At 36.8% G+C, this 23,256-nt stretch overlaps 1 protein-coding gene across 2 annotated transcripts in view; it reads left to right on the top strand.

The window, feature by feature from the left end:
* The window catches only part of FAP (fibroblast activation protein, alpha), a 129,182-nt gene that overhangs the window by 92,335 nt on the left and 13,591 nt on the right, over window positions 1-23,256 (top strand). For both annotated transcript variants that reach the window (XM_006879360.1, XM_006879361.1), the window contains 7 exons: window positions 2,968-3,021; window positions 4,173-4,297; window positions 8,011-8,058; window positions 12,187-12,285; window positions 12,701-12,770; window positions 13,515-13,709; window positions 19,735-19,789. In XM_006879360.1, coding sequence (XP_006879422.1) covers window positions 2,968-3,021; window positions 4,173-4,297; window positions 8,011-8,058; window positions 12,187-12,285; window positions 12,701-12,770; window positions 13,515-13,709; window positions 19,735-19,789 — 646 coding nt within the window. The remainder of the gene's footprint in view (window positions 1-2,967; window positions 3,022-4,172; window positions 4,298-8,010; window positions 8,059-12,186; window positions 12,286-12,700; window positions 12,771-13,514; window positions 13,710-19,734; window positions 19,790-23,256) is intronic.

Below are 23,256 nucleotides of genomic sequence, written 5' to 3' on the forward strand. Positions count from 1 at the left end.
GATTGGCTCAGGACAGAGCGGAGTTTAGGGCTGTTGTACTAGGGTCGCTATGAGTCGCAGGCGACTCGACGGCACATAACAACAACAACAACAACAACAACATTATTTATTGGACAGTTAACGTGTACCATATATTGTAGGGTAAAAATGATTATTTCAGGTTTGTAAATAAAAAAAATGATATCGATAAAATGTAATTAAATTAGCCGAGACCACACAGTTAGTAAATGGTAGAATTAGGTCTGAAATACAAAACATGTTAACTTTAAGACTGCTACTATTAATCTCAAGAGTAGAATTCTTTCTTCATCTTGGTGTGTTTTTTTTTAACTCCATTTTACACAAATAAACCATCTTGAAATTGTTATTTGTGATTAAACTTCTCTGACAGAGAGCATACACTTGTTTATCATTAATAAAGTCTAAATAATTTGGGGCTACTCTTATACTCCCTATAATATCTCAGCCATTTGTTAATTTCTAGGATGGAATCTGAGATCATTAATTTAGGCTGATTAGAGGAAAAACTGCCAGGAACATATTTCCAAAATCTGGAATTTATTAAATGGTGAATAAAAGAGTTTGGAGATAATGTTAAGCAGCCATTTAAATCACTCGAGCAGGAAGGTTGGTAACATGAAACTAGAGGGAAAGTAATCCCAAGCACTCGATGGTTAGAAGGTAAAAGATTCATATAGATAAACTCAACAATGACTCTAGCAGTCTTTGAGGTGATGAAGGCCTGCGCTAGATTAATGGCAATGAAATGTAGACATTTGAAGTTAACAACCATGCTTTCCATGTACCCCCCCCCAAAATCTTAACACTTAACCTAACGTTTAACACCAATCAGAAGCTAAGAGTTTAAATGGAACAAACAAACAAACAAACAAAAATACCTCAAACAATATGAATGGAGGAAAGGAAGGAGCAGGTCGTATATACAGCAAGGGAACTTACAATGCTGATAAATTGTAGGGTCTCAGAGAAACATGAAAAGAAAGGAGAGAAAGTGGACTTTGATGCAAGTTGTAGGGATGGGGAGGGTTGAGAATCTTTGACAGATAGCAAGAAAATAGTAGAAAGCTGTTTGAGAAAGAGATTGAAGAGTTTTAATTACAAGAAGTTTGAGTTTATGTGAGAAAGGCTAGTAAAAGTGATGACCAGACTTATATGGAATGATGAAGACCTGTAATAGGGTAATAGTTCAGAAGATAAACTTACTATTCTAATTAATTCTATTCTTTTGCCTTAAATTTGGGAATAATAAGGTCTACAAAAATGAGGGAATAGTACTTGGTCTTTGTCTAAAAGTCTTGAAAATAAAAAAATCAGTAACCAAACCTTGGTTATTAGACCCCCCCCATACTATATTATGCTATGTCTGTTGTGGGGGAGGTGAGAGTTATTATTTAATATTCAGATTAAAGTCACAGAAAAATGGAAGTAATATCACTAAATTGGAGGGGTTTTTTTCTGGAATGTTAAAAAAGAGTCTGAGTTAAAAGAAGTACACAAAGGATATTGTACATAAAAATATAAAAACTCCAACCAACTCAGATGTTTTAATTCCGACATAAAAAAGGAATGTTGTTAATAACAATTCTGTTGCTTAATTAGAGCCTTTGTGGTACTGTGGTTAATCATTTGGCTGCTAATTGAAAGTTAAAGGTTCAAATCCACCTTCTCTGTATAAAAAGATTTATAGCTTTGGAAACTCTTTGTTGTTATGTCCCATCTAGTAGAAACCAACCCATAACTGACCCATCAGCAGCTTTACAGAGGTAGTAAGTCACACAAGAGGAGAATGCTTATCTTTTTCCTGAAGAGCAGCTGGTGGATTCAAACCATACGCCTTTGGGTTGGAATCACAATTCATTATCCATTAAGCTACCAGAAGTCCCTGGAAACTCTATGAGATGTTTAAGTTTTATTGTTCTAAAGGGCTTTCCTAGCCACTGACATTGACTTTGAGATCTATAGGTATAGAGATAGATATGGCAGAAATATGTGAATAAGGGGCTTATTCACAAGGTGATTGACTGGTCAAGTCACTAAATTAAACAGATTCCACAGCAGATTTTAAGAATCCCACAGCCAGCAAGGAAAAAGCAAGAGAATGCAGTACACCCTTTAGGACTAGAAATTCTTGTACCAGGCAGACCTCCAGGAGAGCAGCAGCAATCACAGCAGGGAATCAGAGACCTGATATGAGACAGAGTTTACCCTGAGACTACTACCCCACAGAACCAGAGCTTGGAGCCTCAGCCCAAGTTTGTTGGAGGACTGAGAAGAAGAGCCATTATTAGCAGGACTAAGAGCATTATTACACTGGCCTGAAGTCGTCAGTCTGAAGGCTGAGGTACCTGAGAACATACATCTCAGCAATTTTTCTGACTGAGTGATTATATCCTGCTATCAACCTGAATTACAGCTTTTTTAATTTCCCTGATATGGCTCTTTGTGGTCTGTGAGCATTACAATGGATTTGGGACCCAGTAAGGCAGTAAAGTTGATGTTGGCATGAATAGAAAGAGGTGTGGTAGCATAGGGTTGGGGTATGTGTCTGACTTCATTGTTTTGTGCTGTGGATGATGATGGGGCAGTTCCCCCTTTTGGAGTTAGTTGAAGTCAGCAGGTATGGCTGTCCCCATGTGGCCTTTGTGCCTTTTACACCCTATGAAGCTTCCTAAATGTTCACTATGAACAGTAGTAAGGAATTGTGCTGCCAATACAAGCACATGTGATTAAAATCTACCAGCTGCTCCACAGGAGAAAAATGGAAAATCTCCCCCCATACAATTTCCTGCTTCTGAAAACTCACAGGCGGGCCAACAATGAAGTGTTTCTGACTCAGTGATACACAACAAAAACACAGCATGACTTGAAATCAACTCAGTGACAGTGGGTTTGCTTTTATCACTTAATCACCAATGCTTATTTAATAATTTATCAATATCTTCCCAGGTTTTATTCCAGCAATGAATTTGAAGGCTATCCTGGAAGAAGAAATATCTACAGGTAATTAATTTTCATTTATTTCTATTTAAACAAAATGTATGCCAGGGTTTATAGCAGTAGTAAAGTATTTTTAAAAGCCTGGAGTATAATAAATCAATTATGAGTAAAGATATAATATTAAAAAAGAGAGAAAACATTCAAAAACTATTAGTATATCAGTATAAAAATGTTCAGTCAAAAGATGTTGACCAACTCAAAAGGTCTATTTCAAAAGGAAAAACCAAGAAGCTATAATGCTGATATAAACATTATACATGATTATGAAGTAGTTCAAATAAGCTGAGAAGTAATTGAGGACATTCAATTTAGCATATATCTAACGAGCATCTACGTATGGGTCTCTAGACCTTTCTTTCCAAGCCATGAGGTAGACACTGACCTCTGATCATCCATTCAGTACCTGAGTACATTACCGATTTGAACCATCTAGAACTCCTAACATGTCCTAGTCTCTCTAAAAATTGGGTTCTGATTCTGTGGATTAGGGGTTAGACCCATACATATTTATGTAAGCCAAAATTCCAGCTCAAAAAACACACAAAGAGCTAAGCTGGGGACAATGGGGTCAATGAGGAAGAAACAGATTGACTTGTTCAGGAATAGACAGGGCAAACATCCACTGGTTGGGATTCTGTGAACAAAAGCATCTCAACAGGAAGAAGGGCAGGCACTGCAAACTGGGCCATGGTTCTATTGACAACTAATTATTACTAATTTCTCCTTCCAGATATAATAAGAAAAGAACCCCATTCTTGATGATCTGCCAGATTTTCCTTATATATTTTGCCATGAATTAATTAAAGAGCTGAGAAAACAGACCTGTGAATGCATTACTGTTCAGTAAAGTATAGGGTATTAATGGTTCTGGGAAGTGACTCCTCTCTCATTTGAGGTGTTAGATATTTCTCCCACCCCAGGGGAACTACAAAAGGCCTCTCCCTTGAGGTTTGTTCCTATGCAGGCAAAGAGAGATTTAAAAATCAGGCTGCAACAAAATACCGTGATTACCCTTTATCATAAATGACATTGGCAACAGAAAATCTGAGTGGGTTTGATGTCGCTATGTAAATTAGTCATTTTGCATGGAGTAGTACATTTTGATAAATACAATCTCAAAATTTCAGCTTAGTTTTATTTTCCTTTCCCTCTAGAATTAGCATTGGAAGCAATCCTCCAAGCAAGAAATGCATCACTTGCCATCTAAGGAAAGAAAGGTGCCAATATTACACAGCAAGCTTCAGCGACTACGCCAAGTACTATGCGCTTATTTGCTATGGTAGGCAATGAACTTAAAACCAGCGAGACTGAGACTCTCGCCACTGCCATTGTCATTATCCTCACCACCACCATCTGCCTCTCAGCTACTGGCTATTGAGCACTCACTCTCTGTAAAGGTCTTTATCTACATGTGTAATTCCTGGGTGGTGCACACTCAAACTCTATGTGAAAGATTTGACTACACCCAGAAGTATCTTAGAAGAAAGACCATTGAAAACTCTCTATAGCACAATTGTCCTCTATCTGATTCATTTAAGATCTCCATAAGACAGAATCAACACCATGGCAATAGGCACTAGTTATCCACTTACCTCAACTAATTCTTAAAGAATAAAATGAATAATCAAAAACCTATTTATTGCTATTAAGCTGACTCCTGCTATGTGACTCAAGAGTTCTGAGGTGCTTCTGGGTGGATTTCTGCTGTTTTAACTGTTTGCATCAGCTTGGGACTTGAAAGGAAGGTTATTGTGTGCCATTGAGTTGGAATTGGTGCATAACTGACCTCCCAGCAGTTTTTAAACACTATAAGTCACATAGGAGGAAATTTTTCTTTCACAGAGCAGTTGTCAAATTCAAACCATGTGTCTTTGGGTTGGCAGTGCAACTCTCTACTGCTAAGCCCCCAGAGTTCCCTTAAAAGGAAAGTAGGAAATATTATTGTCTCCATCTTCCACTTAAAGCACTGAGTCAGGAACTTTCCAAAGGTCTGCCTGTTAACCCTTGTGCTTCAGTGGGGATAGAGAGGCCCTTCAAGGAGGAAGGAGAGCCACAAAGTGCATGCAATTCTCCTGTCTCTGGTGTCAACTTAGGAAAAGAAGGGCAGAGGTGAGGACTAGGAAATGAATAGACTCTCAGGCTAATTTGAGATCCATTCTCAGTGCCTGAGGCCCCCAAGAACCCCTTTACTTTCTAGGATGAAGGCTACCCTAACATGCTATAATCCTCATCTATTCACCTGGCCCAGAACTCAGCCACAGCTCATTTGGCTGCATGGAAATTAATAGACACTGTGACCCAAATGCTTCTTTCAAGATGTCACTTTGATGCAACACTGTCACAGAATGTTCGGTCAGAGACATCTTTGACTTGTTAAGAGATTATCATTCATGGCCATATGTATTGCTTGTGGTTATGATATTTATCAGTATATGTTAAATCATATGCAATGCTGTTCAACCCCAGCTATGTATTAATCCAGCATGTATTGGAAGCTTATATACTGGGCACGTTGTATTACTGAGCTAACCACACTGAGCATCTGTTTCTTTTTCTGTCTTGGAAGTCAGGGCTTCATTTCTTTACTCTTTGAATTCACAGGATCAAGAAGAATGACTTATCTATAATATAGAGTCAGTGTTTCCCGAGTGTGCATAGATGCTGGGGAATATTAAAGTGTGCCTGTCTTTCACAAGACTCAAACTCAAATCCACTGCCATAAGTCGATTTTGACTCATACTGACCCTCTGTTGAATTTCTGAGGTTGTCAATCATTATAGGAGGGGACTGCCCAACCTTCTCCCAAAGAGAAGCTTTATGCACCAAGCCACCAAGTTCCAAAAGCCTTACTTTAGCTAGAAACATTTGGTAACAGATATTAATGATGGTTGCACAACATGAAGAATAAACTAAATGTCGCTGAATTGTACATGTAAAAAACAACAGCAAAAATCTCATTGTATGCTCAGACACTTGATAAAGAATCGGTGACGCACATTCATATGCATTTATGTATACGTGCATTCTGCATGTGTATCATGCTTTTCAGTTCTTAATGCCGTTCTTGTATCGTGTTGGCTTCCTCGGCTCAAGCTTATGTGTTTGCTGAAGAGATAAGGACTCAATGACTAAGCTCTGATCAAAAGTTGGTGGAAGAGTCCTTAGAACTTGAATCCCCTGACTTTTCCACCACTCACTCTTCCTCGGCAGTATGGTAATTTCCCATTTAGCAAAAAATATACTGTGTGGGAAGCCCCACATCATCTGGTGTTTTTGAAGCTCCAGTAAAATGAGTCACTGCGCCATCATAGGAAAAACCTTGAAATCTTTCCCTTTAGGACTAAGAGTAAAGCCTCATTATGTAACTTCAAACTCTCTGCGAGGGGAGGGGAGAGGAGGGGAGTAATCCCCAATTACAGGGTTAAAACAGGTAAAATCATATTGATGATGCTGATGCAACGAAAACGTATACAAAGGAAGAAATCTAGGTAATTTCTGCATATTCACCAGGACCACAGTTTCAGGCACTCTGGCAATGGGCAGTCAGCTATTACTTTGGTGATTTGGGGGATAAAAACAGTTACAGTGGTCACTGATGGAACAGTACATCCTTGAAAATTCCATAAGGTGGATGTTAATTAGCTAAAAGTCTAGATGTTCAGATTCATGCCTCATGTCCTTTCACACTAACAAAAAAAATAAGTAAAGAAATAGTTTGAGACTACTCTTTTAGGGAGCTCCACTGGCATGGTCCTAAGAGAGTGAGCGAACCAATAGGCCACACCTCTCTGGCAGTCTGAAATGAATCAGCATTTCCAAAAGGAAAAGATGGGGGTAGTCTCCTTGCATGTCATTTACTGCAGGAGGTTCGTGATAAAGGGTCAGCTATGAGTCAATTTGGACTCAACGACAGTCGCTGAGTCTCTCTTAAAAAATTAGAAGAAAAATGCATGAAAGATTGCCTTGTTGCTTCAATTTCAGTTCCCCAGGAGACTGCCATAGTCTATCCTGTGCCTTCTCCCCTTGCCTTGTCTCCCCTCCTCTGCACATAATTGGTCACCCCCACAATGCTCATCAAGTAACTTGGAGGTTGTATACTCAAAGGAACCAGATAATTTTTCCATGTAGTTTCCATGTGTATTCTTAGTTGTCATCAAGTTGACTCCAACTCATGGTGACATTAAAGTATAAGAGACTAAAAAGTTGCCTAGTCCTGGGCCAACTTCATAATTATTGTGTAAGTGTGTCTTTCAATAATATATCAAAAAATGTTCTGTTGTGATACGTATCACTTTCTTGATGGATCTTCAGACATAAATCACCAGACCTTTCTAACTTCTCACAGAAGCCTAATAATGTACCTATGCTTAGAAGCTCTACTGGAAACTGTCCACCTCAGTCTCTGTCTTTCAGACACCCAGTGTCTGAAATATTGGCAGTATAGCCTCTACCATTTTAGTAACAGGCAAGTAACCACAGAATGGCAGATTAACAGGCAGGTGGTAACTGCATGGATTGGCTTCATTAACTAAAAAATGTTGGATTTTATCTACCAAATTATATGGAGCACCAAACCAAAAGGCCAAGTTAAAGATACATCCTGGGTGTTGGAGAAGGTAGTTTGATAATAATGATACAACTAGAACTGTGTCAGTGCAACCTGGTATTTTTCCTAAAGGCCATAAGCCGCTGCTGTTTCATGAATCCATTTGTACAATTAGAACTTACCTGTTCAGAATCACTCCTGAAAAAGTGTGCAGGTTATGGGTCTCTCAGATCTCCTCTTTGCTTGTCCTCTCATCTCACATGCTGTTGAAGTGTACATAAAAAGTGATGTTTACTTTTCTTTGGAGTGAAAACAGTGGGGAAAGTAAGAGCCATGGATTGTAAGATGTGCTTGAACTTGATACTAATCACGTATTAGTAGTTCTTTTTGAAAACTAATTGTCACTTTAAAAATAAGTCATGTTCTTATTCTAATCCTGTGCACAGGCCCGGGCCTCCCCATTTCCACCCTTCATGATGGCCGCACTGATCAAGGTACTCTCATTTGCATGCTGTTTGTTGTCTTAGAAATGTCTAGTGTTCTGTAGTATGTTGCACTAGAGGTACCAAGACACACACCCATCTGCTGAGAAAGTAACTATAATGGAATTGTGCCCAGAATGTTGTTACACTCATTGGGATGATCTTTGGGTTAAACCCGGTCATTTGAATTTTAATAATTCTTTGTCACAGGAGCCTGATACAATACAGACGAGAGATATCAGAAGGATTAATCTCCTGAAATAAGCACTATAAAAAGCACCAAAGCTTAAATTTGGAAGGAGACAGGACATTCGGTACCATCTTCCTCCCAAATAAGAATTTTGGGTTTTTGTTGCATCCCCAACTGGAGACAAATCTCGGATATAACTTCTCCAGTTCAGAGCAGAGGATGACTATCACGCTAGCATTTTTTGCTTTAACAGCTACCTCACACTGTTGCCACATATGAAAGCCCTGAAATCTGGAGACTCCATTTTCAACTGCTATCAAGGCAGTCCTTCTCCATCCGGTATTTGTGATATTGTTTCAAAATGGTTCACATTTCAAAGATGACTGGTTTTGCTCTCAACACAGTTTCCCGAGTAGATAATTGCTTGGGGAAAGTACTTTTTCTGCTGGTTTTCTATTATCTTTTGGTTGATTATTAAACAATATTATAGGACTGAAGTTGTTGGAGACCAGGGACAGTGAGGGACAAGGCTACCTCCTTTGGCACTCATACTCATGATTGTCTCTGGACAGCTTTGGTGACAAGTGAGAAGACTGTATTGGGATTAGTGTAGCTGCCAGCTCACTGCTCACTGGTGCAAGTATAGGTGAAAATAAGCCAATGAGGACAAGCAGAGTCAGTTCAAGAACTCTGGACAGTACTGACATTGCAGTAACAGAATTGTGAATTTAGGCTGATCTTGAAGTTATTTTACCTTGTGTCTAATAATGAAATGCTTTCCCAAAATAACAGATTGTGGTTCTCAATTTGGCTCGTCTTAAGTTTCAGAGAATTTGTAAACAATTCCACTTTCAGTCATGTAAGTTCTTTTTTTTAAGTGGAAATGATGTATCATTCTTTTTTCATTATAAAACAAACAGGAAAAAACAATAGTTACCATCAAATTGCTTTATGGTGACCCCATGTGTATCAGAGTAGAGTTGTGTTTCATACGGTTTTTAATACTTGATTTTCTATAAGTAGATCTCTAAGTCTTTCTTCCAAAACACCAATGAGTGACTCATACTGATGACCTTTTGATTAGCAGTTGAATGCATAACTAGGGACCATCTAGAGAATCCTAGACCTGCATTGAAGGTAAACTAAACAACTGAAGAGGGTTAAAGTGATGACTGGAAGGTATTGATAGACGTTTATTTTTTTATAAAGATGATAAACACTTGAGCATGGTTAAGTGTTTATGGGAGAAATTGGAAGTGAAAAAATACTGAAGAGATAGAGGGGGCAGGTCCTTGAGAAGTTGGGAGATGATGAAGGGCAGACCACAGGATGGACCTCTTACACTGTAACGGGAAAAATGAGGGTACTGTTGGTATCATTTCAGGAAAGTTTGTCAACATTATAGGAGAGAGTACAATTACTTCATTTTTTTCTATGAAGTGGGCTAAGCTCATGTGCTGTGTGATGAAGTAATGTGTGGCTGGAAGTTTGGAATCAGATAATATTTGAACCAGATGCAACAGAAACTCAGAAGGCTTGCCACTCAGCATTGATTACTCATTTGAGGTTTAGTTTCCTTGCACACAGCAGGTTCTCATTAAAATTATCTGATTGACTTAATTTACCAGCTTTTATGTGAAATCTGTCACATAATTTAATAATAACAAATATTAATCAGAATTAATAATTATCAATATTTATCGATGCTGTTTGCCATCGAGTTGAAGGAAGCTCTGATGGCCTAGTGGTAAAGAGTTGTGGTGGCAACCCAAAGGTATGTGGTTCAAATCCACAAGATGCTCTGTGGGAGAAGATGGGCAATCCCTTCCCATGCAAGTAACTGCCTCTGAAAACCTGCTGGAGGGTCAGCTATGGATCTGTTCTGATTTGAAAGAACATAACAACACCAGCAACATTTTACATTTAATATGACATATGGAAATTACATATAGAACTCATAATTTCATCACTTGATGTCATCATAAAGAAGAGTCTACAACTAATCAATGGAGTACATACAACTTGCTAGGTACTAGGTAGTAAGCATGCTGAGTATTAACTATATAAAGAAAAGTCAAAGAAAGCAAGAAAAGGGCTTTCTGTACTGTTGTTGTATACCATCAGAGCTGACCCTCCAGGCTGTTTTCAAAGGAAGTTAATTGCACAGGAGATTCCCCATCCTTCTCCCACAGGTGGTGGATTTGAACTGTGTGCCTTCTAGTTTGCAACATAGCTTCTTGCCACTGGGCCACCAGAGCTCCCTGAACTGTAGCACTCCTCAAAAACTAAGGTAAAGTCAGTTGGGAAGCTAAATTACTACTCACTCACTTTCCCTATAAAATTCCTTTTTTGGCTCTAAGATATTAGGAAATTGGTCATTATCCATAAAAAAATATATCCCAGGAACATAGAAGCAAAAAAAAAGGGGTTTTATAAAATTAAATTTGACATTTAAGTACATCATGAATCAGGCAAGTTCCATAACCAGGAACAAAATAGAGAAATAAAAAATATCCAAACATGACAATAGCTGCATATTATCTCTGACCTTCAGTACCTACAATAAAACAAAAGTTATACATAAGTAAATAATGCCACTATTCTGTATGCTTGTTCCACGTAAGAGTTCCTTTAACCTGTGGCAGCTCCACATGTAGAATCCACACAAGAATAATGCTTGAAAAGTTGGTCTGTTGTACTTAGAATTATCCCCTTAAAGGTCTTGTGGTGTGTTTTTTTGGTGTCGGTTTATTTTATCTTTTTTTTTGTCCTTTTTATTTTTATGCCCCACAGGTATCTCTTTCCTGATGGATTTTTCCAAAGTTAAAGTGAAATTTATTATGTATCTTGTACAACTCATACCCCAAACATCTATACTTGTACTAAGATTAAATATAACACGTTAGAGAAAATGCCATAAGTATATGAAAGCTGAGAGCTACAAGGGAAGTGATTTGGCAAACCTAGTGTACTTACAAGTACTCCTCCAGTTCCCTATCTCCAGGGACCACTTTGTAAAAAAGAACAAAACCCAAGAAGTTCACAGGACGTCTTTTGCAGAAATTAGCATGTCTCAGAAGTCTTCCAGAGCCTCTTTTTAAAAAAAAAAACAAACACCACATTTTACCGGAGTATTTTTTTTCCTAGAATATGATTGGTATCAATCCCAGTTCAAAACAAATCTTATAAAAAATGCTCTTTTTCTAGAAACCCATTTACATAGACTATCAATCTACAGCATTCAAATCAATGGATTTGCTCAGTTTCAAAGATTAGAGCGTGAAACATAGCTGAGTTACAGTATAAACAACATTTTTTTGAATATTTTTAAGATGAAAGAAAAAGAATATATATACATATATATATATGTACTTATTTTACCAAGATAATTATTGCACTTGAGAGAAAGATTTTGAAAGAATAGGATAGCCATAAAAAGATTCTATACTGATAAAATACCACAGGACAAGACTATGAAACAAATATAAAAATCATAGAATAATATTTTACTTCATAGTGATAATTAAGAAATAAACTTTCTAATTACAAAATGAGTTGTTTTCAACGTTAGGGCTTAGAAATATAAACTTCTACATTTTAAGCAAGAAATGTCACCTATTCTGTCAGATTATTATTGGGGGGAAAAACACCAACCCCAAAATCAGGTTAAAATGAGGAAATGTGATTGAATAAAGTTATTTATGTGATTCTGCTCAAAATGCATGTTAAGTTCATATGAATCATTTGTGTATGTGTAGGTAAGGGGCCATCACAATTATTGAAACATTATATCATAAAAATTTGATTGAACACACTTTAAAATTGGCTTGTACATATGAAATTCCTTAAGCAACCTTATATAGTTTTGTTTTGTTTACATTAAAGCCAAAAGACATTTAAAACAAAATCTAAAAATATTGATTAGAATATTATATTTTCTTTTTCTCAAGAAATTAAAATCCTGGAGGAAAACAAGGAATTGGAAAATGGTTTAAAAAATATCCAGCTGCCTAAAGAAGAAATTAAAAAACTTGAAATGGATAATATCAGTAAGATCTTTAAGAACTTCTTTGCAAATATAAAGTTGAACATCTTTCTTAAGAAAAACAAAAAAAAAGAGTAAACATTGCCACCCAAATCTTACAATCAAAATAGAATCTTAATTAAAATAATATATTTGTCACGATATTTAGTTTCACTAATATCTTTGGTGAATTAAGTTGACCTTACATTTTTAATACAATTTTCTTCAAGTGCTTATATAATTTTAATTTTAGAACATAGACTTTTAGAATAAATATCATTTTTAGCCATTAGGAAAGTACACATTAAATATGTAACTAAAATCTGTTTAAAATACATTCTAGAAATAAATTTCTTTTTTACATCAGATAATGCTATTTTTAACATATTATTAAGACTACTATGTAATGAAGATTTTTCTTATCTTTCCCCCCACCAAAGCTTTGTGGTACAAGATGATTCTTCCTCCTCAATTTGACAGATCAAAGAAGTATCCCCTGCTAATTCAAGTGTATGTAATATTTTCTTTGGTGTAAAAACTATTTACTGAAAATATGCTGGATGAAATGCACATTTATGAGATAGAATTAACCATTCTCCTTGGTAACTGTTCATATTGATGTTGTTTTTATATATTCCTCAACTAATCAGAGTAAATAAAATATGGCTATTTAAAATAGACTGAGGAAGATTTGTGTTTTAGATGGACTTGCTTGTATTTGCTGCACTGAATTTCCCTTGTATGGCAAATTGCCGAATGTGTCAGAATACCTTTGAGACAGAGTAATTGCAGCCAAAAAAATTATTGTAAATCATCTTAACATCTTATGTAATTGAGCGAGAAATGAAATAAAAGGATGGAATACATTCAGTGGAATCGCACCCAAAATCAGTGCTGACCTACACACAATTTTCTTAAAACACCATGCTTTTTTTTTTTTTAGTATATCTTATGTCTGCTTTTAGCAAGTGGCAGGTGGCAGAAATGACGAAAAACCCACACATATTCCTTGAAATGCCAACCCTAGATGTATCCGTTTTGGGGAATTGGAGAGGCTGTGTCCCAAAACAACTTCCTTGTAGCAAACCTCTGGGAAAGGCCTAGTCTCCTCTTGATTTTGAGCCAATTCTAATGTCACTGTCATTCAACTTTATTAACAAATGTACTGGGAATTATTAGACGCAGTGCTTGTCCCTGACTAAAAGTTGAGTCTTGTAATAGAATCAGATGTCTTCTCTTTCCTTTGCCCCCTAGGTATGGTGGTCCCTGCAGTCAAAGTGTAAAGTCTATATTTGCTGTTAGTTGGATATCCTACCTTGCAAGTAAGGAAGGGATCGTCATTGCCTTGGTGGATGGTCGAGGAACAGCTTTCCAAGGTGATAAGTTCTTGTATGCAGTGTATCGAAAGCTGGGTACTTACGAAGTTGAAGACCAGATAACAGCTGTCCGGTGAGCAACATCTCATTCAAACAGGAGTAAACAAAAAGTGCCATGCATTCATTTTTTAGGTTTCTCTATTGTTTTGTTCTGTTTCCTTTACTTGTTTCAGAGCTATTATTAATCTAAAAGGCATATGTCTGCCCTCTATGAGAAAAATGAGCTCTGGTAGCCTAGTGGTAAGGAGTTGGACTGCCAATTCAAAGACATATGGTTCAAATCTACCAGATGCTCCACAGGAGAAAGATGGGAAAGCTCCTTCCATGTAATTTGACTGCCTCTATAGACTTGCTGGAGGATCAGCTATGGGGACTAGCTGGTACATAACAACAATAAAATGAGGAAAATGGGAGGAAATTGCCCATATTTCTCCTGCAGAGCCACAGGTGCATTCAAACTGCTGAAGAGTCTCATGTGGCTTTGGATTTGCAGTGTAACTCCCCACTGATTATGTCACCAGAGTGCCTTTAGACTCTTGGGAATAAAAAAAAAGTGCATGCAGTAAGTATATGGAAATTTTCATGTGAAAAATTACAACCTCTTTAGATGTATCAGTCATTTAGAATCTTTTTCTACTTTATTACCATCATTCACAATTGGCAGAGAAGGTAGAACAGCTCATATAACTCCAGAGATTATCTTTAAGAAATCCAAACTTGAATCTGCTCAGACAATATGGACTCTAAATCCCAAGTCTAGTAATGGCTCAAGATTTTGAGTTGTTGGGTACTTATTCATGTTGAAATTCATGGTCAAGTTTCACTATGTTAGCATGAAACAGTGTTGGCATATTCTGACAACAAATATTTATTTTATATAGTGAAAATTATATTAATAAAATGTTTAGATGGAACACATATTAGTTACCTTATTATATTCTCAGCAATTCTGAGCAATTTATAGCTCAGTCATTTTTTACTGAAACAAATAGTCACCCAAAAATTATTTGGAAAGCAGTGTGCAATTTCTTTCTGAGAATTTCTCTATGCTTTTTATGTTTCAATTATAGTGTAAGTGAAGTTGGAGAATAGCATATAAACAAAAAAATAACACAGATTAATAGCACTTTCAGTCATGAAGATAGATAACAGTTGAAGAGCAAACTTCGTTTCACAGCTGAGCAGTTAAGAAAATGTACTATTACATCTCTTTCACCACCTTGATGCTACTAGTAGTTAATGATTTTAATACAGTACACTCAATATAGGTTTATAATTTAACATCCAGGAGCCTGACTCAGATAAACTTTGTGTCTTTGTCTCTGATCAAAGTAGAATATTTGGACTTAAAAGGAATTATTTTTAAAAAGTGAAAAGTAATTGTAACTCATATATTTATAAATTATTACACTGTCACATAATGCATACTTACATCCAAACCATGTAATCAGAAGTAAAGATGATTTACACAAAATCTGACAAATTGATAAATTTTTTATTAAATATTATCTTTCACACCTATCTAGAAGACCATCCTTCTTACTGATACGGATCCCCTCCCCCCATTTCTGTATTATTTTGCTTGCAGAAGGTCTCTATCTGACAGAAGAATAGAAGAGATAGTTTAAAGGAAAACTTTACTGAGATCAGTTCATTCTAAAAGACTTCAGTGTAAGAATAGTAACATAGTTTTCAGAATTAGAGCTTAATTCTTAAGGAATCACGCCCCAACCCCGGATGCTTTGGGTCCATTGATACCGTACAGTAAACAGCAAGGACATGTAATCTTAGACTAAATAAGACATATTTGTAATTCAATAAGATCTTTTCTAAAGTTGGCAGAGATAAAGAGTGAGTTTTTTAGTATTGGGCAACGGTATTAAAAAAAAAAGAAAAGAAAGATAACATCTTTAAGACCTCCAACCTCTAACAAAATGTCATTATATTTTTATACATTTGTAAAGCACTGCAAAGGCCATTTGCAAATTTAAGAAGAAGAATACGTCAAGAAAATAAAGGAGAGATCTACTGTGGTCCTCAGATGAAATGAAATTTTAAACCTGAGTCTCACGTGCAGGCCTTAATGAAAATCATGACTTCAGAGGTTCAGGGTAAAAAACATAAAGTTACAATTCTACCAGCTTTCACACTAGCATTGATTTGAACTTGGCATTTAGAATGAAAGATGAGCCAGAATTGGCATTTGGATAACTTTACCTTGTGTGAGTCCTTTTAAGGATGGACTCAAAAGATAATCTACCTATAATTCGGCAGGCAAATGTGTATATTTATTTACCCAGCTATTCAAAAGCAGATCAAATACTAATATAGAGTATATTAGCTAGTGCAGTACATACTATATAAAATTGTCCCATTGACAATCTCTACGTTCAATGTATTTGTAAAATGGGAAAGGGAAGAGGTTTGCTGTGTGAGAAGAAACTTTTCTGTAAACTCGTTTGACAGGACACAAGAGGCCCTGGGGAAGCTGAGGAGTGCTTTGATTGACACACTGTTCTGCAAAAGGAAAAGAAAAGCCTGGGAAGCTGATGCTTTGAGGAAACAAAACCTAAAAAGTAGAATAATGATGATCCTGGGAATGATTAAATCATGTATCTCCCAAAGAAGTGCTTCAAGGACCGAACAACAGACCCCTAGCCTAATCTGGGAATTGAGATTATAGTCCCTTTGTATTTTGTAAGAGATTCAAGCAGCAAAACTCATTCCTTGAATTGAAAGGAAATTTGAGGATTACAGTAGAGGGACTTTCTGGCTAAATTTTCTACATCTCCTGATATGTATATATATTTCTACATTTCTAGATAGATATCTATCTAGAAACAACTGTAATTTTTTTCCCCTCCAGGCTGATGAATAGATTAAAACAAAACAAAACAAAACAAGAAAAAGAGGCCATGCTACCTCTCAGGTTGTTGTCAACACAAAAAGAGAATGTTTCAGCAGAAACACTTGTGTCATCCCAAGTATGAAATTGGGACCCACTGTCTTCAAACTGCTCTGAAAACTAATTTCGTATGGCTTTTAAGGGCTTTTAGGCCCAGCTCTGCTCATTGGTTGGTAACTGGGCATTTTTCATATTTCAGGATTTTTTTTAAATTTTACAAAATTTGAGTTTAAGTGTTGGAGAAGAATTCCATGAGGAAATATTTCAAATACTGTATCATTTTATAAAGTAAACCAATGAAACCGTTTCTAAATTAGTCTAATGATTCACCACAAGGATTCCCGAGTGGCCTTGACCTGCTTCAGTTTTCTGATAGAAACGTTAAGTGGTTCAGCCTGGCCTCTCAAATTAGCAAGATCTCTTTTTTTGTTAATTTCTAAGATTTTGTGGATTTAACCACATTATCAGCAGTGTTTATGCTCTCCTGGAAGCACTTCAGAATGTGAAGATAGATTTTATAGAGGCCTGTGGGTCTCAAAGTGCACAAATTATCTAGCTCACCTTCCACCTAGTCCCACCACTTTAAGTGTTAATGGTACGTTGCCATGTGAGCTATTGCACTATCATTTCCTCTAAATGTCATCCTTTCAGAAGAAATCTAGGAAGGGAGCTGTTAAGAATTTCCTGTTCTCTTGTATCACCTGTGATTTGCTTTTTACTCCAGATGCAAGGCAGTATGATTGCTAGCTTCTGGGAGATCATAAAACCAAGACTGATTTTTATAACCCAACACAGTCTTCAAGCATTAGTGGCAAGATTTAAAAACAAAACAAAACAAAACAAAAAGAGGCTGAAGCTTTTCTTCTCTCCCTTGGTTGGTGTTGAAATGTGTGGAGGGATGACTGAAGTGCCACACACTTGAAGCACACACTTTCTCGGGTGTATCACGAGCAACGTCTACACAGGTAGCAATATTCTGTTTGCTGCTGCATTTCTTCCGTGAAGACTCCTCAGTGTCCCTCAGAATCAGTGTCGAGTAAGCTGTGACTAACGGGGCCTCTTCCCATCTGTTTGTCCCGGGCATTTGCCCAACTCTTCTATGTATCTGAAACGTGCAAACTGAACCAATGCAACAAGCAAAATGGTTGCTGTGAAATTCTTTTCAGAAACTCAACTATTCAACTTGTGACAATTATTCAGTCCTCATTCCAGGGGAGAATGAAAATGGACAGTAAGATTACTCCAAGGCAATTTTTTTTTAAAACTTTTGAGAGCGAGGACCATGTTTCTCACCTTGGTTTCCTCTCAAAAGAGCACTCAGTTTGCATTTGTTTATACCAGCCCTAAAATCAGGTATAAGTTAGCCTGAAATAGGGGGTGTTTTTTTTTTTGGTATCAACTTTGTCTTTCCTAAAAACTTCTCATGAGTTTTTATAGGTTGTCTTTTAGCATGAATTCTTGCTACTCAGGAAAGGTATATTTATTCAAAAGTTTGTAAATAGATGCTATCTGTGGTGGAAAGAAAATGAGTAATTTCTTTACATGTAATTGTATATCCATTTATGAAACACATCACAATGGGGAAATCTGATGCTAAATAACAAGGGAGTCACTTTAAAGACTAAGGCACTCCTGATTGAAGTCATGGTATTTTCAATTGTTCATACACATATGAAAATTGGACAATAAGGATCACCAAAGAAGAAATCATGCCTTTGTATTATGGTATTGGTGAGAAGTAATAAATACCCTATGGAGTGATAAAAAAACCAAATGGATCTGTTTGGAAAAGTCAGCAGCCATTGTGTATACTGCACTGATGAGGGACTGAATAATTTAAAAGCGATGTATGATAGGGTATTATGATTATCACAAGAGTCCACAATTAAGGTTGCATAGTGGAATGTACTTGGGGTGGTGGGAGGGGTGTGGGGGGATTGTGTACCAGGGAGGGAGTCTTTCTTTTACTTTTGAAAGAGAGGAGCATACTGGGGGACGGGGGTAGAGAGCTGGGCGGGTAGAGAAGTGCAGCAATGAATGAATGGAAATCCAAAGTCTCTGTAAATTTTCATTAAAATTATTTTAAAAAATAAAATTTAAAAAAAGCAAGTATAAACTTAAGTTTAACTTAAGTAGGAAAGCAAGTAGAAACTTAAGTTTAACATAAGTAGAAACTTAGGTAGAAAAGCAAGCAGAAACTTAAAAAGTAAGTAAAACTTCATCTCACATAATATCAGGAGGAGCTAGCCTTTGGAGAAGGACATAAAGCTTGGAAAATTAGAAAGGGGAAAAGAGAGCATTCTTAGTAATACAGCTTGACACAGTGACCTCAACAATGGCCTTAAGCTCAATACACACTGTGAGGATGACACAGGGTCGAGTAGTAGCCTTCTTTTGTCCTTAGGGTCACCATGAGTCATAACCAATTCAAAACAAGAAATGAAGATATAGAATTGAGATGTAGAATTGTCCATACCATGCTGGATTGAAGGTGTCTAAGTATGAAGTCAGAACATAAGGGGTTATATAAAGTGTGACTTTTGAAGAAAGTGACCCTGGTAGCCCCATAATTAAGTGCTTGGCTGCTAACAGTTATGTAAGAGGTTAAGTCAGCATTCCATCAGCAGAAAGACATAGATATCCATTCCTATTTACAGCCTTGGGAATCATATGAGGCAGTTCTACTCCGTCCTGTACCGTCTTTATGAGTGGGAATCAACTCAAAAGCAGCAGATTTTTTTATTTTTTTTTATGCCTAAACATGGAATAATGATGATCATTAATATTCAAGCAAACAGGGTAATAAGAGTTTAATAGAATTTAAAATAGCAGCAGTGAAAACTTTCCAAAACTATAGATTTGGAAATTTGGATCTAATTAACTTGTGAACAATTCCTGAGTTATCTGACCTCTTTGAGTCACAGGCAATTCAACTATAAAATTGGGCCCTTATAGCCCTGAAAAGTCCAACTCAATAAATCTATAATAAAATCTAAGAGGATCATTTTACTCACTGCTGAAAGCATAATAATACTCTTTTAATTATTTGTCAATTCAGGCTCATTATGCATGTGTTTAAACAAAGAAAATGTAGCACTTCTATTAAGATGTTGGATTGAATATGCTTGTGTAATGAAGTAAATGTCATGTGTACACACTTAAAATTTTTAAAAATGTGTTTCTTTTGCTTTAGAAGATTCATAGAAATGGGTTTCATTGATGAAAAAAGAATAGCCATATGGGGCTGGGTGAGTTGTTTTCTATTTTTTATGCCTGTTATTCAGTTCAGCACTCATCATTTTCTAAAATGTTCTCTTGTAAGGTTTCTCATGAAATGTTAATGTTACAACATCATTTCATCTTGTCAATGGAAACAGTCAATTTTGAAGCCCACTTCAAAGTGGTGGTTTGAAGTTTGTTCTTTTCTTTTTTCCAATTCTTTCATTTCTCCCCTGTATAGCAAATTAAGGGAGCCGTGGTGGCACTTTGGCCAATGGCAGGTCAGCCTTCATACCCATTAGCCACTCTTCAGAGCAAAGGTGAAGCGGTCTGCTTCTGAAAAGGTTTACAGGGTTGGTAAACTCTGCAGTCCTCCCCTCGACCCCAGGGTTGCTATGAGGTGGGATTGACTGGACAACGGTGGGTTATGATTGGTTGGTTGTTAAAGCAAATTAACTCATAATTCACAAATTTATACTTAATATTTTATTAATAAACTATAGCATGCTGAACTGTCATCAAATTAACCAACACAACTAAACATATCGCCATTGAATTAATCCTGCTGTATGTCCCTCCCTGAAAACATTTTCAAGGTGATTTCAGTTTTAATTCCAGTCAATTACTTTCTCTTTCTCCCAAAAAACACCTGGTGGCTCTGGACTTCTGACCTTTCAGTTAGCAACCCAATACTTAATCCACTATCCCACTAAGGTTCTATGTTATCAAATTATTGTTGTTATGTGTTGTAGAGTTAGAATCCATTTATAGCTGCCCCTCCAGTGGGTTTTCAGAGGCAGGAAATCACTCCAGAGGCGATAGGCCCCTGTTCTTCCTTGGAGCAGCAGATGAACTTGAACTTCACACCTTTATGTTGGCAGCGCAACTCCTTACTCACTAGGTCATTAGAAGCTTTATCAAATTAGACCGGTTTAATTACCCTTATAATTTCAAAGTTAGAATGTGTAACTTTTGCTCTATGTTTTATTTTTATGAGAAGTCAAGTTAAAATTTGGAATTATGGAAATTTTTAGAATAGAATTTTCCCCTAGCATCTAGAGCAAGGAGCCCTGCTGGTGTAGTGCATTGCATGTTTTCACTAGTTTCGATCTGGATAAAGAGGTCTATTATTAAGTTTCCTAGTTGCTGGTCAAGGACATACTTTCTCACATTTCAAGGACTGTGCAGATTTTGAAAACACATTTTTTTAAAGAAGTGGCAAAACTTATCAGGCATGGGCAATGAGGTCACCAGAAAGTGTAGAGAAATACTGGAAAGATTGCAGAGTTGCCCATTATAAATTATCATAATTATACTTCCAAGAAATTTCCTAGTTCACTTTTTGGTCTGAGTTTGTACATTTGCAAGTCAATGTGCAGCCGTTTGTGCTTGGTTTGTTTTTCTTGGCTGTTTCCTCAGAGAGCGGCCTGCACAAATGGAGGGAATGAAACCCAATATTGAAGAGAATCTGCAGGATTTGGCCCAACTCTCAGCTCAGTGACCAGATGAAGAGCTGTTGGGAATTGGGGGAAAGTTGTTACTTCAAGCCATTTGGTCCTTCTTAAAACTATCAAATGTTAAATATCTAAACAGAATGAAATTCAAATGGATGGAAATAAATAAAATATTTTTCTAGTGAAATATTTCAGATAAGAACTTTTTACCATCCACTTAGATAAAATTTCCTGAAGTAAATTCTTCAGAGGTTCAAGTTTTAAGATAAACATTTACATAAAATCATTAACATTTCTCTTAAAGTTATACTTTGCTTTAACTTCTGGCTTTGAAATAACCACAAGATGGGATGTTTTATCTCATTTCCTAAACAGTCTAGATCTTAATTTAGTAGAGAATCATCTACATGGGATAATCTATGAAATCCAATCATCACCCATAAATGCCTTGCTGATCAACCTGAAAATTTTCCATATCTCTAAGTATGCCAGTTCCTTTGGAAGGAATATTTTCATAGTGCTTACTTTCCAAGATGGCAGCAATTGTGAGGTTGAAAGCAATAATGAGGTTCCAATGGAAATAAGATCAGAACAGCCCACAAATCAGAAGTTACCAGAAGACAGAAAAAGTCTATTCTATTTTAAATGAATAAGTCGTAGGGCTTAAGGTCCATCTATATTTATTAATCCATTGGTGGGGTCATTGACTGATTCAGTCTTTTGTTCTGGAATAAATCTTCCTTTTCTCTCCACTAGGGCTTGAGCTAGGTTCTTTGTTGTTGTTCACAGACCCATAGTTGGCCTTCCAGTGGGTTTTCAGAGGCAGTAAATCACACGGGACAACACTGCTCACCTTTCTCCTGCAGAGAAGTTTATGGATTCAAACTGCATGACTTCAAGATTGCAACACAACTTCTTAGCACTTCTTACCACTCAGCCACCAGCATTCCCTAGGTTATTTAGGGATTGAAAAGATAGAGAAGATATAACCTTGACATTCTTGTGGATAAATCAGACAGCTGAGAAAGCAATAGCTCAGAAATGTACTAAGTACTGAACTTGATGTAATTTGCTGTAAACACCACCAGGGAAAACACCAGGGATAAAAGTAGTAATTTCAACTGTGAGAGTTAAGGCAGGATCCAGAAATAAGAGAACTTCAGTTTGCCTAAAATAGCTTAACAACAAGACCTACTAGGCTGAGTAAAATCTGTATTCATCGCCCAGTTCCTGAGGTAACAAGAAGCATGATCTCTTTGGGGATTCTGAGTTGGTTGGGAATCTGTGAAACTTTAGAAATCTACAGTAGATCATGGAAAAGGTATAGGGAATGAGTCTGAGTAGATTAGTAGAAGTGAGGACAATTTTTTTTTCTATTTATAAAGAGAGAGCTTTACCCATAGCTCTTTAACACTCTTTCCTTTTCATTCTTCTGCGTCTCTATGACCATCGCATTATCCTCCTATCCTTAACCCTTTTGCCTTCACTCGTTCAAATGTTGGTGTTTTGCTGGGGCTTGTTTTGACTGTCATTACTCTACTTCCTTGGATAAATGTTAACGTGACTTTCAAGACAGAAATTACTGCTGGATTCCCGACACTACTCATTTCCCAGCCCCTCTTCTGAGCTCCACAATTCCTACTGCTCACCTCTCCCAAATGTTGTGGAGGAGAGAGGGAGGAACAAGCCTAACTTGCTGCCCCAAGCTAATCTTGTTATAAATACTAGTTGTCATCTAGTTGGGCCATATCTGATATACCATGACTCCTTCTGTGTGTGTCAAAGTAGAACTGAGCCGTAATAGGTTTTCAATGGCTGATTTTTCTGAAATCATCTGGATATAGTCAAACTCCTAACCTTTAGGTCAGCCGCTTGGAGCAAGGCTCTCTAAACAAGTCCTGTATCTGAAATCAACCCCTCACCCAGAATTTTGTCACCTGAGAAGCCTCAGAGCTATTTTCAGCTTCCCTTCTCAAATCCAAAATGTCATTGTGTAGTGAATTCTATTGGTTCTACTTTTAAATGTTTAAATCTATTCTCTT

This window comes from Elephantulus edwardii, unplaced genomic scaffold (genome assembly GCF_000299155.1).
Source record: "Elephantulus edwardii isolate Elephantulus edwardi_28Jun2011 unplaced genomic scaffold, EleEdw1.0 scaffold00003, whole genome shotgun sequence".
Lineage (NCBI taxonomy): Eukaryota > Metazoa > Chordata > Mammalia > Macroscelidea > Macroscelididae > Elephantulus > Elephantulus edwardii.